The 19334-nt window shown below is 35.6% G+C and overlaps 1 protein-coding gene across 3 annotated transcripts; it reads right to left on the bottom strand.

The window, feature by feature from the left end:
- Nucleotides 1–2207: 2207 nt before the first annotated feature.
- On the bottom strand, nucleotides 2208–18086 carry ttc39c (tetratricopeptide repeat domain 39C). Of its 3 annotated transcripts, none has more exons than XM_079890165.1 (15): nucleotides 17786–18086; nucleotides 17488–17667; nucleotides 15727–15775; nucleotides 13621–13749; nucleotides 13408–13519; nucleotides 12469–12835; nucleotides 10131–10299; nucleotides 9065–9158; nucleotides 8752–8859; nucleotides 8557–8666; nucleotides 6962–7085; nucleotides 6761–6858; nucleotides 6357–6461; nucleotides 3866–3904; nucleotides 2208–3783 (listed from the first exon to the last, which is right to left on the bottom strand). In XM_079890165.1, the coding sequence occupies exons 2-15, from the start codon at nucleotides 17622–17624 to the stop codon at nucleotides 3694–3696; spliced, it is 1731 nt and encodes a 576-aa protein (XP_079746291.1). In that variant the 5' UTR covers nucleotides 17625–17667; nucleotides 17786–18086; the 3' UTR covers nucleotides 2208–3693. The 3 variants fall into 3 exon arrangements, with proteins under 3 accessions (XP_079746291.1, XP_079746292.1, XP_079746293.1); XM_079890166.1 differs by having other exon boundaries at nucleotides 17488–17639; nucleotides 17786–17863; XM_079890167.1 differs by lacking the exon at nucleotides 17786–18086 and having other exon boundaries at nucleotides 17488–17699.
- Between the last annotated feature and the right edge of the window lie 1248 nt (nucleotides 18087–19334).

Raw genomic sequence — 19334 nt, 5'->3', positions numbered from 1 at the left:
AAAACAATATGACCACCTGCCTAATATGCTGTTGGTCCTCTGTGTGCTACCAAAACCGCGCCAAGCAACAAACCATTCCTGAACAATTTGTGGCAAGGGTGCATTATACTGCTTAAAGAGGTCACTTCCACCAGGACCACAATTGTCATGAAGAGGTGTACAGTCACAACAATAGTCACCTACAATTAGGTAGGTGGCACGTGTCAAATTTACGTCTGCATGAACGACCAGACCCAGGGTTTCCCAGCAGAGCATTCACACGCACATGGCTGTCCACGTGACTCATCGGACCTTCTTCCACTACTCCCAGGTCCGGTTCCTACACTTGGGTACAAAACAATAGTCACAAAATGGCATCAGTTGTGTTTGTATGAAACAAGAGCGAGTCCACAATACTGGATGGCATAATTAAAAAAGTGTACACAAAATATTGATTCGACTGAGTTATAATAATTTATTAGCTCACCAAATGCAAAACTTCCACGAAGAAAAAACGTTCCTAGCAATGTGTAGCGCTGCTGACAAATTCTTTTTGAAAAAGTAGCAACTCATTTTGATAAAGTAGCGATTCATTTTTAAAAAGTAGCGATTCATTTTGGAAAAAGCAGCGATTCATTTTTAATAAGTAGCTATTCTTTTTGAAAAAGTAGCAATTCTTTTTGAAAAAGTAGCGATTCATTTTGAGAAAGTAGCAATTCATTTTTAAAATGTAGCGATTCATTTTGAGAAAGTAGCGATTCATTTTTAAAAAGTAGCGATTCTTTTTGGAATGTTTATAGCTATTAGTTTTAAATAAACATTGATTAATTTCGGATGGAAGTAGCTAACAGTTTTGAATATACGAATAGATATAAAAAGAAGCGATTCATTTTTTAAAAAGTAGCGATTCATTTTGGAAAAAGTAGCGATTCTTTTTGAAAAAGTAGCGATTCTTTTTGAAAAAGTAGCGATTCATTTTGAGAAAGTAGCAATTCTTTTTGAAAAAGTAGCGATTCATTTTGAGAAAGTAGCGATTCATTTTTAAAAATAGCGATTCATTTTTAAAAAACTAGCGATTCTTTTCGAAAAAGTAGCGATTCATTTTTAAAAAGTAGCGATTCATTGTGGGAAAAGTAGCGATTTATTTTTTCTTTTAAAGTAGCGATTCTGGAGTTTTAAGTAGCCATTCATTTTTAAAAAGTAGCGATTCATTTTGAAAAAGTAGCGATTCTTTTTTTTTTTTTTTAAAGTAGCGATTCTTTTTGGAATGTTTATAGCTATTAGTTTTAAATAAACATATTGATTAATTTCGGATGGAAGTAGCTAACAGTTTTGAATATATGAATAGATATAAAAAGGAGCGATTCATTTTTTTAAAAGTAGCGATTCATTTTTAAAAAAGTAGCGGCTCATTTTGATAAAGTAGCAATTCATTTTTAAAAAGAAGCGATTCATTTTGATAAAGTAGCGATTCATTTTGAATAAAGTAGCGATTCATTTTTTAAAAGTAGCGATTCATTTTGAGAAAGTAGCTTTGTTTCAGGAAGCGAGTCATTTGCGGGTCCATGCCATTAAATAGTCTAAAAACCTGAAAATGATTCCTGGGACTTCAAACAGAAATAAAAGTGACAAAATGTCTAAAAAAAAATTTAAGATAAGTGACAAAAACCAGTTTAAAATGAGATTATTCTGACATAAGACTATTCAGATCCTTATTGTATTTTTTTTACTAATGCATTAGTAAAGGCATCTAATTAATAGCTGGAAAAAAAATGTTTCAGGAAAATAGAATTGGAATAGAACTTACCATTTGAGCTCTGCAAACTCCTGCCTCAAACATCATAAGTCAATAAACACACATGAACTCATATACAGTGTTTGATGGCAAGTTTCGTTATTTTATTATTGAAATTTCCAAATTCTTTTGTCCTCAACAAGGTATAAATACCCTGAACATCCAATATTGACACGTTTCACAGTGAAGACATGTTTTGAGCTTCAGACCGAGTAACTGAGAGAGAGACCAGAGGGGATTTTTCCATAGAGAATCATGTACAGTAGTGAATTAAGTCCACTGAAGGGACAGACATATTACATCTATGGGGCCAAGAAAATAAGGTGGTGCAAATTTCACAACAATTTCACAATATATACACACTCAAAATTATTTCAAGTTATTTAGAGGCGACATCATCAAAAGGAGATACTCATGTGCTGTTAAACGTCTACAAAAAATAAGCTTGGGCCAAGAATATTATTACAGAACATCTGGCACAAAAACCCAAATACAACATACAGTTTGTCAAAACCAAGGTCCAAAATGAAATGACCTCCTCTCGCCCAGAGGAAGACCGGTAGGTAGTTGTGCATGGTTTTCACTTCAGAAAATGTCTGCTGTCCAGCAGAGGACAAGAGATCGAAAGTTATGGCAAAGATGCTGCTGTTCTCAAACTTAATACACAGAGGTACAGATGAGATGAAATTAGTCAAATTTATGTTCTAGCATCACCAGAGGAACCCTGACGTATGTTAGACCTTGTGACCCCTTTGTAATCGTCAACCCTAGTGTTAAAACTTTGCAATAAATACAATGAAAACAGCCAACTCTGAATGTAATGCATTTTAACCTGTAAAAGTAGACTAGACTAGACTAGACTAGTGACAAACCGCTATATATATATATATATATGCCAGACCTATTCAACAACCAATATTTGACCATTTTGGCATTCTTGGAAGAAAATAATTTTTTTAATAAGAAATGACACGAAATGTTTCTTGAGCAGCAAATCAACATATTAGAATGATTTTTGAAGGATCAAGTGAAACTGAAGATGCTGATAATAATAATGCTGAAAATTCAGCTTTGCATCTCAGAAATAAATTATATTTTTAAATCGATTCAAATAGAAAACAGTTATTTTCAATTGTAATATTTCACAATATTAACGTTTTTACTGTATTTTTTTTTGATCAAATGCAGCCTTGATGAACATTCTTTAAAAAAAAAAAAAACTTTATTACAAACTTGACCGGTAGAAAAAATAAACGAATAAATAATTCATTATTACAAATTTTTGAGTAAAATAATGTAAAATCAATTTTTAGATTTTACAAAAATTGGGCTCAAAAATAATAATAAATTAACATAATTACACATTTCAGTAAAATCAGAGCACTGGCCATTTCAGTCTCATATCGGTCGATCACTTGACTTCATAATGGTGCATACAATCTTGATTTGACATATAGGTTGGATACTCTTATTTATTAAAGGGTTAAAGCGTTACACAATACATTTTTAATTTTATGTGTTAATGTTATCTATGTTCTATCCCATGCTAATGTATTTTGTATGATAGCGCAAGCTATGGGAAAGGATCTAACCAGTTGGTCTACTCAATTTATCGTGTTTCTTTGTGAGTTACGTTTTTCTGCAATTCCGATCAATCCTGAACACACAAAATCTGTGTATCTGTACTATGATGTGGGTGTAAATGTGAACGTGAAAATTCAATATCATTGGGATTAACAGCTACATCAACAGTGATTCAATACTAGGCGGAAAAATATTGGCGAACACGTCCTCTGTCAGCTGAAGTCCACTGACTTTTGGTTTCTCCCTCCAGAAAAGCATTACTTTAAATGGCTTTTGTTTCGAAAAGTGCTGGACAGGAGTGGTCAAAGTACGGTGCACTTGGAGGTCGGACTGGGTCAGTGAGGGACCACTTCCTTTATGGAAGCGAGGGCAGAATGGATACGGACATGCAGTCTGTTCTCAAAGTCGTACCCGGTGTAGTTCTCCTGCAAGCAAAGGTAGTCACCATTTAATCTCAATTTACTGATGTATTCAAGATACTAAAATCGCAGACAGTCATGGACTTACCTTGGCCTGAAGCAGTAATGATCTTCCTTTACTCAGAGTCTTAGGGCGAAAAAACAATAGTAAGTATATTTAGAAAAGATATATTTCATTATATAAATCACAAATGCATAATATCAGTCCCGACTGAATTTAATTTCATTATATTTTATTAAACTTCTAGCTGGTTAATAAAGAATATATAAGAGACACATCATGAGATTCATTCATGTTAGAGCGGTTATAAAAATAAAATAAAAAAACTAGATAAAATTTAATCAGGACAAACTTAGATGTTGGCTCGAGAAAGACAGACCAGAAAGTCTAAAGTTGTCTAAAGTGGTTTTAAAAGACTAAAGTTTAAAGGGATGCAACCATACTGATATCAGTATCAATATCGGTTTAAAGGTTTTCAGAAGGTTTTCAGTAGGGATGTATCAATATCGGTTTAAAGGTTTTCAGTAGGGATCTACCGAAACCAATACCAGTATCGATATCGGTTTAAATGTTTTCAGTAGGGATGTATCAATATCGGTTTAAAGGTTTTCAGTAGGGATGTATCAATATCGGTTTAAAGGTTTTCAGTAGGGATGTATCAATATCGGTTTAAATGTTTTCAGAAGGGATGAATCAATATCGGTTTAAAGGTTTTCAGTAGGGATGTATCAATATCGGTTTAAAGGTTTTCAGAAGGGATGTATCAATATCGGTTTAAATGTTTTCAGTAGGGATGTATCAATATCGGTTTAAATGTTTTCAGTAGGGATGTATCAATATCGGTTTAAAGGTTTTCAGTAGGGATGTATCAATATCGGTTTAAAGGTTTTCAGTAGGGATGTATCAATATCGGTTTAAATGTTTTCAGTAGGGATGTATCAATATCGGTTTAAAGGTTTTCAGTAGGGATGTATCAATATCGGTTTAAAGGTTGTCAGTAGGGATGTATCAATATCGGTTTAAAGGTTTTCAGTAGGGATCTACCGATTCCAATACCAGTATCGATTTAAGTGTTTTCAGTAGGGATGTATCAATATCGGTTTAAAGGTTTTCAGTAGGGATCTACCGATACCAATACCAGTATCGATATCGGTTTAAGTGTTTTCAGTAGGGATGGATCAATATCGGTTTAAAGGTTTTCAGTAGGGATCTACCGATACCTAGCCTGGCTAACGTCAGACCTCGTCTCATTGAGACGTGGTCTTGGAACCACATGTTAATTTTCTCGTATTTGAGGCGTGGTTTACGAATGCCCAGAGCCGTTTATTGGGCGCTACGAATGTCTATCAAATGCGCCTGTACGTAGCTCATAGCCAATCGTTTCAATTATACCAGATGACGTATGTAGAGCGACAGAAATTCGACGAGGAAGAAGACGAAATAAACTTGCGTTCTAAACTACTTAGAACACTATCTAAGGCTGCATCGAAAGGTAACTTCGCGTCTGATGCCATGTTGGATCCATAGATATAAACAAACGGTGTGTCGCATAGACGTCATCATCGTCTTGCTGCTCCCTCCCCGTTCTGTGATTGGTTCCCTTTTTGAGGGGAAAATCTGGTCCATGGTATCCAGGCTGCCTAGCAGCGTGAATAAAATCGCGCTGCGCGCAAGGCAGCATGGGGAAACCCAGGCTAACCGATACCAATACCAGTATCGATATCGGTTTAAGTGTTTTCAGTAGGGATGTATCAATATCGGTTTAAATGTTTTCAGTAGGGATGCACCGATACCAATACCAGTATCAATATCTGTTTAAAGGTTTTCAGTAGGGATGTATCAATATCGGTTTAAATGTTTTCAGTAGGGATCTACCGATACCAATATCAGTATCGATATCGGTTTAAGTGTTTTCAGCAGGGATGTATCAATATCGGTTTAAAGGTTTTCAGTAGGGATGTATCAATATCAGTTTAAATGTTTTCAGTAGGGATGCACCGATACCAATACCAGTATCAATATCTGTTTAAAGGTTTTCAGTAGGGATGTATCAATATCGGTTTAAAGGTTTTCAGTAGGGATAGACCGATACCTTGGTTTGAAGGTTTTCAGTAGGAATTGTATGGTTACTACGTTGTACCAAATGGTTGCTAGAGTGTTGCTAGAACATATTATAATATTCCTAGCATGTTTCAGATAGAAAAATGCTGATAGATATAGAAATACAAATAATTATATTATAAATTAATTTAAAATAATTATTTGTATATTATAAGTTACAACACAAAACATTACGCATATTAAGAAATAGTAAAAATCCAATTAATATATTATTATTATAATTTCTTAATTAATAATTCTAGCTGGTTAATAAAGAACATACAAGAACCACACCATGAGATTCATGTGGTTTTGGTGTGATTTTTAAAATAATACCACGCAAATGTTTCTAAAAGACACTTCTGATTGCACGTAAATAGTGTCAAGGTTAAAATAAAGTCTACTGTAAACTGAGAGATGCAGAAATACTATATAGTCCCTTCAAACTGAGAATAAATTGATTCTGAATGTCATTTACCTCAGGTTTAGCCAGTAACACACAGCCCAGCTCATAGCAGGAATATGGCTGCACATAACTGTTATTCAGACGGCCATATTCATCCTGTGCTGCCAGCTGGAACGACTACAAACAAAATCAAACCAAATCAGTATTAAGCACTCTATGTGAGAGGATAAACAAGATTAAACCTGTGCCAGATCATTCCAAACATTTTCTGCATTTTGTAACATTTGTCCCCTGAAATCTATTTGTAAACTGTTTTTGGGTACTAGGAAACTATTTTAAGACATTTTCTTCCCTCTCATTGATCCTCAGCATCAAATATGTCTGTTCTGTTACTGTACCTTTAAGACATGTATAGGTAAATGACCTTAGTTTGCATGCACAACGAGTAACAACAAACCTGATGAGACTGAACAAACCTGAACAGCATCTTTAATATTTCCAAGACATTTCTGAATAGCACCAAGCAGCAGGTGTTTTAGTCCCAGGCTTGAGGGGTCATCCAGCCCCTGTAGCACTGAATACAGCATCAAGATGAGTGTTATAATGAGGGAAGAGAGGTGCTCAGAGCTGACTGACAGGATGCATTGCATCTCGCTTTAAGTCACAGTTCTCTTTACCTTGGTTCATAAGCTGGAGTTTGGAGGAAGAGCAGTTTGGAAGAGCTTTCCATAAGTATAGCACCTCCACAATACCCAGAATGCAAAGCTCTCGAGTAAGGGGGACTTTCCTCAGTTTCTCTGCCTAGAGGGACAAAAAGTAGAAGATAAGGTTTAGAAATAACTAATAATAAAATGAAAATAAATAAAAATGGTTATACAATACTTATGAGTTAAAAATTCAAAATAACTATGATTGTAAAAAAATAGAATATACACCTATATATATACACCTATATATACACCTATATATATATATATATATATATATATATATATATATATATATATATATATATATATATATATATATATATATATATATACACACACACATATATATACACACACATACATATATATATATATATATATATATATTTAATAATCTATTTTTAATATATATATATATATATATATATATATAAATTAATTATTAAAAAATACTATATAATAAACAAATAGATCAATACGCAAGTAAAAATGGTTCATACATTCAATATATTTACATAAGCTTAGCATAATTAATTTCATATTAATATAATTATTTGTATATTACATTGCTATAGTAATGTATATACATAATAGTGTAATCATGTAATAGTACATTAATTACAATTATATATATATATATCATTTATAGTAAATTATATTAATTATGAGTTTGAGTTTAAATATAATTTTTTTTTTACACTTATAATAACTTTATTAAAAAATTATTATAATTAATCGTGATGTAGTACTCGAGTCCGGTCTCGGACTCGAGTCCGGTCTCGAGACCGATTTCTGCTTTCTCGGACTCGACTCGGACTCGACCCTTCAAAGACTCGGTCTTGACTCGGACTCGGCATAGGCGGTCTCGTCCCATCACTAGTCCACTAGAATACATACCACTAGAAAATTTTAATTGACTGTTCGCAAAGACCCGCCCCCCTTAGTTACTGTCGCTATGTCCGACAAGCTACACCGTTCTCACGCCACACCATGTTCTCACGCAGTGAAAAATACATCGCGGAGCAGAGAGGAGACTGACAACACGCTGACAGACAGGACAGACCAGGTTACTTTTCGGTTACTTTTGATATTAAACATATTAAACAAAGTCTCGCCTTTCAAACTTGGTCATTTTTTAAAAGAAATTTAAACAATAAATACCGTTTTGTGGCTCTTAAATGTGTAGTGACAGATCGCTGTAGAGCATCAGTTAAAGCTGCTCGTGAACCGATCATCTCTTCCTTCTAGTTAATTTATAGCATCAAATAAACATGAATGAACATAAGAAGTAATGTTGTTTTAACCACGGAAAGGCGTCAGTACACTCCGTGTTTCAAGTTCAAATCCTCCCATGTTAACCAACGGACTCGGTCTCGACTCGGACTCGACCCTTCAAAGACTCGGACTTGACTCGGACTCGACTGAATTTGAAAACCAACGGACTCGGTCTCGACTCGGACTCGACCCTTCAAAGACTCGGTCTTGACTCGGACTCGGCATAGGCGGTCTCGTCCCCATCTAAATGATTGGAAAAAGGCTTGATATAATAGAAAATAACTCACTCTTTTCAGTGCAAACTGCTCAATCTGATTGTTCTTGCGTTTAAAAAGCTTCTGGACATCTCGAAAAACAGCTTTGGCTCCCTCTAGATCACCAGAAGCCCCCTGACACACTTTGGGTTGAGACGTAAAAGCTTTCATTAAAACGGTTATTTCAAAGAGACGTTTGAGAGAGTTTGACAGAGAACATAATCTGACCTCCAGTGAGGTAAGCATAGTAACACTGCGACCATCGGGATTCATTCTTCAGTCGCTCAAAAGACCTGAAGGCATCTTCAAAGTTCATCTCTATCATGCTGCACCAGCCTGCAAATGGAATGATGCATGAAAAACAGAAATATTAATTGGTCGGAAACTTCGTACATACGATTAAGTGCATATGTTTTTCTAAATGCATATTTTTTTCTAAAATGGCAGTTTGAAATTCAATAATATTATTTAATTAAACGACTATACTTTCCGAGCACCGATTCTGTTCCATCTAAAAAGTAAGACAACTATGAATTTGTACCTATTTCATAGAGGCACACGTGTTGAATCTCTCTTTGGTCTGAGGCGAACTCCAGAGCATCCTGAAATGACGCCAGCGCACTGTTGATTTGGCACTGAAAAAGAAAAGAAAAAGATACATATAGTATCAAATCGATTAATCGCGATTAATCGCATCTATCATAAAAGTTGTATATGTATGTATGTATGTGTGTGTGTATGTATATACTGTATATATATATGTGTGTATATGTGTGTGTGTGTGTGTGTGTGTGTGTGTGTGTGTGTGTGTGTGTGTGTGTGTGTGTGTGTGTGTGTGTGTGTGTGTGTGTGTGTTTGTATGCATGTACTGTATACATATTCACACACACACACATTATATATTTCCAAACTTATGTTAATCGATTTGACAGCACTAATTTATAATCTAAAATATATATACATATGTACACTATATATATGTATATATATATATATATATATATATGTGATATACAGAATATGTATATATTATATATTATATTATATAATATTCTGAATATATGTGATTCTATATATACAGAATACAGCGTATCATCTGTATTCGAGATACAATTATGTCTATGAAGTATATAATAAGAAATATATTACTGTAATATTTAATTATAATAACAGTATTTAATATTAAATTATTAAATTATAATACATATAAATTATTTTAATATTATATTATTATAATTGTAAACTATAAGAAATAAACATAATAAATATGTTGACTTGATTTCCTTTTACTCGATTTTCTTCTCATTTTTAAGACCATGTTCCTGTGCGCTGATTTAACTCGTGACACATCAAACACTGTATCATCTTGTATCAATAGAATTTTGTTTTTCTCTTTGTACTCGAGATGTTTAATATTAACGGTTGGCTTTGGATGCCTTCCACTGCATCAAACACAGCCACTAAAAGAAAGTAAATGCGGTGGTTGCATAGTAATTAAATATCCTGGAAGAATAAACCGCACTATTATTTCAATGACTTGATCATGTCAATGGATTATCAAGCACCTGCTCTTATGAAACAGTGATGCGAAAGCCCTAAATGCCCACCTCTAATCTCTGCACCCGTCCCCTGAAGAAGATGAAGAGAGAGGAGTTTGGGTAGACCATTGCCTTCTTATGCAGAATGGCTTTAGCCTCCAGGAGCCCCGCTTGCGAGTCAGAGCCGTCCAGGGCAAAGAAGGGCTGCACTACGGTGTGGTACCACAAGAGAGCCAAACTGAGAGAGATAACATGAGAAAAGAAGTGAAAGTATATATAACAACACAGTTTGGATGTTTATTAGTCGTGTTTGCTAATATATTTGGTTTGTACAAACTGCACAAATGCTACAGCGACGTCGATTCGAAAAAAGCAGCATCTATTCATCTGAAGAGCAATTTGGGAGGGTTTGTCCCAGGTTGGATTAAGTATGCTTAAATTCATCTCTATTATTAGAGCTGCTCCGCAATCTGTCAGCCCCTGGCCATGAACAACAACCGAGAACAATGCATCTCAGAGAAGTGAAAAAAGGCTTAAGAGCAATTCAGTTCAATGTAGTTAACAGTAGTTCATGAATAATATCTAAACTCTTAAAAACAAATCGAAATGAACTAGTTTCTTCAATTTTATGAAAATTTTACTGTACGAATTGCCATATTTCTAGGGTGTTGAGGATGGTTGCCAGTGCATTGCTTTGAGGAAGCTAGATTGTTCTGGGAGGTTGCTAGGTGGTTAATAAGGTGTTATGGATGGTCTTGCTACTAATAATGCAACTGTGTTGTGGATGGTTGCCAGGGCGTTGCTATGTGGTAGCTAGATTGTTCTGGGAGGTTTTTAAGCCATTTCTAGGGTGTTCTATGTGGTTGCTAGGCTGTTGCTAGGTGGTTAATAAGGTGTTATGGATGGTCTTGCTACTAATAATGCTAGGGTGTTGTGGATGGTTGCCAGGGCGTTGCTATGTGGTAGCTAGATTGTTCTGGGAGGTTTTTAAGCCATTTCTAGGGTGTTCTATGTGGTTGCTAGGCTGTTGCTAGGTGGTTAATACGGTGTTATGGATGGTCTTGCTACTAATAATGCAAGTGTGTTGTGGATGGTTGCCAGGGCGTTGCTATGTGGTAGCTAGATTGTTCTGGGAGGTTTTTATGCCATTTCTAGGGTGTTCTATGTGGTTGCTAGGCTGTTGCTAGGTGGTTAATAAGGTGTTATGGATGGTCTTGCTACAAATAATGCTAGGGTGTTGTGGATGGTTGCCAGGGCGTTGCTATGTGGTAGCTAGATTGTTCTGGGAGGTTTTTAAGCCATTTCTAGGGTGCTCTATGTGGTTGCTAGGCTGTTGCTAGGTGGTTAATAAGGTGGTATGGATGGTCTTGCTACTAATAATGCAAGTGTGTTGTGGATGGTTGCCAGGGCATTGCTATGTGGTAGCTAGATTGTTCTGGGAGGTTTTTAAGCCATTTCTATGGTGTTCTATGTGGTTGCTAGGCTGTTGCTAGGTGGTTAATAAGGTGGTATGGATGGTCTTGCTACTAATAATGCAAGTGTGTTGTGGATGGTTGCCAGGGCGTTGCTATGTGGTAGCTAGATTGTTCTGGGAGGTTTTTAAGCCATTTCTATGGTGTTCTATGTGGTTGCTAGGCTGTTGCTAGGTGGTTAATAAGGTGTTATGGATGGTCTTGCTACAAATAATGCTAGGGTGTTGTGGATGGTTGCCAGGGCGTTGCTATGTGCTTGTTAGTGTGTTCTGGGTAGTTGATAGGCTAAGTGATTAAGGTGATATGGATAGTCTCATTGTCATTATGCTAGGGTGTTGTGGATGGTTGGAAGGATGTTGCAGCTAGATTTTTCTGGGTGGTTGCTAGGCAGTTGCTAGGATGTTCTGGGTGGTTGCTAGGCCATTACCAAGGTGTTATGGATGGTGGTGCTTTACGATGGACTTTATGGAAGACCTGTAAGTCTATAGGTTTTTTTTTCATCCATTTTAAAAGTCTGTTGATAACTGGCTTGACAATACAGTATCATCTGCTTTTTGATTTGAATTAAAAATTAAATCGTTTTCCTGTTCAATTCTTTAAAAGAGCCATACTTATGTTCAGTAGTAATGAGTAGATGAGTCTGTGCTGGCATTTGCTTGCACATGCTCAGATGGCCTTACCCTCTAATGCCCTTTATCTCTAATTGACCTTTCAGATGCCATCAATTATGTAACCCCAGTGTGAAACCAGTTCAGCGGTGTGACAGCATGTGCTCATGAATACACAACACTGCACAGCACATCATGAGCGAGGGATTTTATGCTGCCATACAAGTGCAAAACATTTCCACAAATGCTAATAAGCAAGCATAAAATCACATCAAAAGCGGGACTGTCAATGCTAAGGTGTGAAAATACCAAAATATGTTTGCTTACGTGGCGAGTGGTGCTTTCATATCTTTGCTCTCGCTGGCGTATGCTAAGGAGGCAAGACCTTGGTGACGGTCTCCAGGGAAGCCCAGCAGGTTGACGATTTTGAGCAGGTGTGGAGGCACCATCGAAATACACAAGTGAAAGAGCCCATAGCCAAAGCTGACCGAACCCTTCAGGCGATCCAGAACCTCTTCTGTTACCCGGCCGCCACTCTCAGTTGATGTGTTTTGGTTGGCCTGATCAGAGGCCAGCGCCCCCTCCTGGTCGGAGGACCGTCTCCGGCAGGCTTCCTGCAGTTGGCTGATGTCGCTGTAGCATTTGTTGTACATTTTCCAGGCCTTACGGAGGATCCAGCCTCCTTTGATGTATGCTGATGGGCGACAGGTCATAACGACGTTAAATTAAAGAAAATGTGTTTCCAACTCTAAAACACAATGTTCTACAGGATTATTAAGCCTTTTTAGTATTTCTGGTGACAAGCTGAATCGTTTTAATAATGTTAATCTGTGTATAGTTAAATGAATATTAAAAATAAAAAAATATATATAATAATAATAATAATTGTATGATTGAGCCTTCTAATATTTTGATGACATGCTGAATTGTTTTTAATAATCCAAATCTGTGCACACTTAAATTGTAAAAAAAATTACATTAAAAAATAATAATAATTTTCTTAGTATTCATATCTCAATAATAATTATTATGAGTATTAATGATTATAAATCATTTTCAAATATAATTAAAAAAATGATTACATAAACAAATGTTTAAAATGTTCTACGGTTTAAAAAAATAAAAACGAGACACACATCTGCACTTCTACACTCTCTAATATTTCAAGTTTGTTCATCCTCGTTTAACTCCCCCCAAAAAAAACAACTCTACATGTTGTCATGCAAATGACGTTTCGAATGTAAAACTTAAACATGCGGCATCCACCTGACAGTTCCTGTTTGACGAAGGACAGCACGGCGAGATAAACCTGGCAGTCAGCCACGATGATCTGCCTCTGAAGACGATCCACAATAGCCACTGCTCTCTGCGAGTCCATCTGGCACGGAGATAAAAAGCACGAAAATGTGAAGAATTTTAATGTGAGGAATCTGCATTCCATCCGCTCCTGCTGCCACACACTCAAACAAACAAACTCACGCTCTTCTTGATTTTGTTGCGGATGGTCTCGATGACGCCGGTGTTGTCACTCTCGCAGAGCTTCTCAGTAGTCCTCAGGTCATCGCTGGCCATCTGCATTTTTTCCTCCTCGAATGTCATCATGGCGTTCTATGATCATACGAATATTAGGGCTGCACAATGTTGGAAAAAACAACATTTGTTGCAATAATTTTGACCAGATGACCTGAAAAGCTATATTTGGAAAGAATGAAAGCTTTTTTTCCGTATTGTGACGTACACTACCGGTCAAAAGTGACATCATAATGACAAAACCACAATTCACAGCTTGAGGCACCGGCCTTGACATAAGAGGTTGTGACAAGGTCTGTTCCTCAACTCTTGAGGAGAAACTCATGCTTCGTTCGTACAGTATACTGACACTGCACAGAAAACACTGAACACCGCCTACTACCTTTTTAAACAACAGAATGTGAAACAGTATGCATTAAACAACAATAAACTTTTAGACTTTTGGGTATTCCATGCATGCTATGTAAACTGTATAGTATAGTGTGCTATTCCCATGTATTCCACACATTACCATCATTACATTAAGGGCACTGCAATAGAATAGAATAGAATAGAATTTCACTTTCGGGGAAAAATATCCTATAAAAACGAAAATAAAATTAATAAAATTGAAAACAATTATGAGCTATGTTCAAATAAAAAAAATTAAAAAATTAAAAAATTCCTTTCAAAATATCCTATACAAACATAGAATGTTTATTTGCTATTCTCATACAAAACAAAATAAAAAAATAATAATTTTACTTCAGGGAAAAATATAATAAAAAAAAATATCTAAATTAAAATAAAAAACAATATTTGCTATTATTTGCTACTCTCCCATCAAATAAAAACAATAGAATAAAAAAATTCACTTCAGGGATTTAATATCCTATAAAAATATAGAATAAAATTTTAAACAATTATTTGCTCTACTCCTATAAAATAAATAAATAAATGAATAAAAATACAATTTCCCTTAAAAATATCTACAAATGTAGAATAAAATAAAAACATTTTTACATGCTATTCTCACAAAAAAACAAAATACAATAATTTCATTTCAGGGAAAAATATCCTATAAAAATGTAGATTCAAATAAAAAACAATATTTACTATTTACTCCTATAAAATCACTTCAATATCTTATAAAACAGATTAATAATAAAAAAAACATTTCTAAAGTCCTATATAGTCCTTAAATAAATAAAAATATTTTACTTCAAAGAAATAAAATATCTGATATAAATGTTGAATAAAATAAAATAAAAAAATTAATTATTCTGAGCATAGTCTAATATTCTTGCCAGGATTTCACTTCCTGTCCTCTCTCTCCTCTTAATGGGCAGAATGAAACGAGAGCAGCGCTGCAGGAAACAGCACCGCGGTTGGAGAATGAATGAGAGCATTTGCTGACTGTGTCATAACAGAGATGGACTAGGAATGATGGGCTGATGTCAAACTAATTAGACAAGAAAACGACCTTGGGCTGTCGAGCTAATGTTACCACTACAGCTATTCTGTTTTTCTCAGCATGCTTTGTTAAACAGCTGGCTACTTGCCCCAATGCATACAGGGTTAGCGGTAAAACTAGCTTAGTGGCTAATGTTCTGGGCAAGTATGAGCTTGAGGTTCAAACCCAAAAAGGAGTTGCACAAACTGCCAAGTTGCTAGTATTACTTTCAGCCAATTCTTTGCCAAGCGTACTTGAAGTACTAACTAAGGGTACGTTTACACGACAACGATGCACTAAAAATGGAAAAGTTTTTCCTTTTTTTTTTTTTTTTCACGAACAGATGACAACGTTGTCGAAATGATCCCCCTTCACATGGATCGGCAAAAAAATGCTAAAAATGCTGTATTATTCATGCCAGGCCAGTAGGTGGCGATGTCACTTTGTAAAGAAACACTACTCGCCTATAGACTGAACACGTAATACCATGCACATGATGCAGGCCCCCAAAACGCAGTTGTCGTGTAAATGAATGGACAAAACACATAAAAAGTTTCACATTTTTAGTTGAAAACGGTGTCGTGTAAATAGCCCCTAAAAGTCTTTTAATGGAGTTCACTTACCAAGAAACTGACAAAACTGGCGCCGAAGCTCATCAAAGGACTGTGGGTCCTGCAGACAAAATAAGGAATCATGGGATATCGCAAACCTTAGGTGATGAAACACACTAACAAGTTTAGCCTCTTAAAAAACATGAAATATTCCAGAAAAATACATGGTAAAATGCATTATAGAGCTGAGGGAAATATATATTTGTTTTGGTGACAGAAAGCTAAACAAAAATGAATACTAATTCATGTGAATTAATTAATATTGAATAAATATATACATTTTATACAAGTGGCAGGGATGTGTAGAACTTTGTGAATGATACGCAACCCTGCTCATAAGATTATATTTCAAACTAAACAAGGAATTACCGCATATAAAGCCAAAGCGCTAAGCTCCTAATAGCATTAAACCTAATATCCATGATTATCTGTATCCTTAAGAATGTCTTAAGTAACAGTTTCGTATGATATATAAACCCTCAGGCTTCACAAATAATTATGTACCATATTTCTTCCATTTTAATGCATTCGTTTAACATTTGATTTACTATTAACCATCCACAAATCAGTCAAATAGATACAAAAAATAGGCCCTATTCCACTCAAAAAGGTTATCTTTCCATCTCCATGCGTGTATATTATCAGTCCGTGTTATTGTGCAAGTTGGCGCCCATGCCTAGGGCTACATCAACCAGGCAAACAGCCATTCATCTAGTATGTACCCATCATTTTATTTATTTGATGTTGACAAAGAGTCGTCTACGTTCTCACGAGAAGGTTTGGCTGCATTCTCCTTATTTTTTAAAAGCATTTGAGGTACAAATCCCATGATTTTTGTTGCGAGACGTATTTGTGACTATTCTGTAACAAAAATTAACAACGTTCAATGAACAACGGTCAAAAGTCAGCATCCCCTTTAAAATGGGGATTTTGGATCGGTCCACTTTGACTGTATCCAACAATTATAATCATAAAACTATTAACAATATATTGAATTGATATTCATATCATTGTAATAAGAAGCTATTCTAAGTATTTACCAATGTTATTTGAGATACTATTATGGTTCTTATTAATTTAGAATTATTTTCTATTTTTATATTGGTTTATTGTCAGATTTGGTAGGTTTTTTTTATCTATATAATTTTTATTCATTTTTATTTCAGTTTTAGTATTGAGAAATATTGAAATAAAGCTGAGTTTGTTTTTATTTTATCTCAGGTGACATTTTTTTTATGGTTTTACTTTTAATTCAAGAAGCACAACCATTCAACCCTGTTACCTGACTTATTGTAAGAATAAATTAACAAAACAATTTTTTTAATGGGAAATAAACGTTTAGCAATATGTAGAAACCAACATTTGGTCCCGACTGAGTTGCATCAATTACCCATTCTGTCTTTATTTTAAATTAATAAATAAATACTATGAATTTTGGTATTTATTTAATGTACAGAAAGTGAGATATGTTCCAAATTATGGTAACAAAAACAGAAAATCCAGGAGGGATATATTTGACTTAATTTTATGCAAGTTTATATATATGTGTGTGAGTGTTTAGGATGAAGAATTGCTTAATTGATGATGATGATTATAGCTGGAAAAAAAATCAGTGTTCATTTGTAGCCTATTGAAACATGTCCAAAAATTTGGTTATATTAAAATTAATAGGGGAAAAAAAGACAGGGAGGCCAAATGATTTGTCTCCCATTAATGCAAACAAGGCCCATTTTACAATAGAAATAATAAAATCATAGTTCACATTAATCTCACCTGTATCTCTTGAAGAGCTCGTCGCTTTCTTTGAAGCCATTATTGAGCAGCATGTTGATGCCTTGAAACGCCAGCTCGGCGTCATCGATCTGCTCGGCGCTCTCTTCAACCTGCTGCGGGGAATCAGGGCCTGCCATCCTCTCAGTTTACTCCTTTACACGCAAAAAAAACCTCGTTCTGCTGTAAATAAACCGAGGAAAAGACAGTCTTGTTGTTTTGTTCGCACGAGAAACGCGCCGAGTAAACAACAATCCCCACAGGCGCGGCGCCGTGCGAAATGAAACTATATTTCCCTTACCACTGCAGAGCAAACCGCTGGTGAAATGTCGTCTGGATATAGCTTGATCCCTTCCGTGTCCGATCTGCGGTGCTAAGATGTTTTCAGATCCGCATTCGTCCCCTCCATCAGGCCGCCGTTAGCTATGAAATATCAGCTGGTCGTTCGCATAGCAGCATCGCGCGTTACGCAATATTAACGGAGCAACAGTCAGAGAGCAGTGACGTTATTGTCCCGTGTGCGCTTCTCATTCACCCCACACTGAGGTGTTGTAGGTGATTGAGCTGATGCTGCTTTGAAAGAGAAGCTTGACAGCTTCCTCTGGAGTCTAGACAATAGCACGCCCTTTGCCTCCAACCAGGAAACGACTAGCACGTTAACCCTTGCAGTTTCTCTGCCTGATTTGGATTCACCATAACTCGAATCTTTTGAATCGGTTCACCAAGAAGAAGGGTGCATACTTCCATACCATATATTAGGCACACACAAAAAACAGTATGTGACTAAAGAAGTATGTCCGAATTCACAGTATAAATGAGTAGGCAGAAAGTATCTGGTCTACTACTAAGGGCGAGATTCTGAAGTGTGCATATGATGGACACCTTTCTATCCCATGAGGCCATGGGAGAGGCGAGCATTCACAAATGCTATCAGATTCTGATGCTGAATGACAAAATAACCTTATCAAATTCACACACAACACGGTTGAGTAGGCTACATAGTGCATAAGTACATAGTGTATAGGCCTAGTGCATCATTTGGGACCACACTAACAATTCAATCAGTGGAGGGTTTGAAAAGAAATTTTAGTATGAAACTAATTCGATTAGTGAAGGGGGCGTGTCTGTTCATTAGTTTCAGCCAATGAAATGTGCCTTCACAGTTAGCCAGACAATAATTCCACATTCACCGCACTCATGTGCATAAGATAAGACAGAAAGCAAAAGAGACAAAAAGAAATGAGGAAGAAAGCTTTCTGTATGGCCGGTGCTCTCCGTTGTTTGCATTTACCACCACTGTAAAAAATTATTGTTGGTTCAACGTAAAAAATTGACCGGGTTGCCTTAAAATTTTGAGTTCATTGAAATTGAAAATTTGAGTTAATGCAATGGAGATTGATTTAATAAATAGAAACTCAAAATATTATGTTATCTGAACCACATTCATTATCTAAGTTGATTTCACTGAAGATAGAAAGTTGTGATAACAAAAAATTACAGTGCACGCAATGAAGTAATCCCACACAGATCTGATACTATATGTGATATTGAACATAATTATAGCCTTTAAAGTCCAGAAACGGGCCAAAAACGTCCTTTAAACGCAAGCTACATATAAGCTTGATTACAGACACTCTTGAATTCTAAAGTGTCCACAAGGGGCGCTAGCGGTCATTAGCACACCCTGGGTCTCATTCACTAATAATTGTGTAAATAATTCGTAGGCTATTTATACACACAGGAGAATTTATCGCAAAAAAAAAAAAAAAAAAAATTTTTTATATATATATATCAGCCTAATTCACAACATTTTTACGTAATTTTACGTAAATTTAGATTACATTTTAATA

This window comes from Squalius cephalus (genome assembly GCF_949319135.1).
Source record: "Squalius cephalus genome assembly, chromosome: 13".
Classification (NCBI taxonomy): domain Eukaryota; kingdom Metazoa; phylum Chordata; class Actinopteri; order Cypriniformes; family Leuciscidae; genus Squalius; species Squalius cephalus.
The sequence above is the reverse complement of the archived record's forward strand: the minus strand, read 5'-3'. Positions and strand labels throughout refer to the sequence as shown.

What these genes read in the sequence shown, in the direction of transcription:
- ttc39c (XM_079890165.1), bottom strand. Translation starts at nt 17,624, where the DNA reads ATGGCAGGCCCTGATTCCCCGCAGCAGGTTGAAGAGAGCGCCGAGCAG. An exon ending in CGTCAAACAGGAACTGTCAG is followed by an intron (nt 12,836 to 13,407) that starts GTGGATGCCGCA and finishes GTCGCCCATCAG; the next exon opens with CATACATCAAAGGAGGCTGG. An exon ending in TGTTACTGGCTAAACCTGAG is followed by an intron (nt 3,905 to 6,356) that starts GTAAATGACATT and finishes TTTCGCCCTAAG; the next exon opens with ACTCTGAGTAAAGGAAGATC.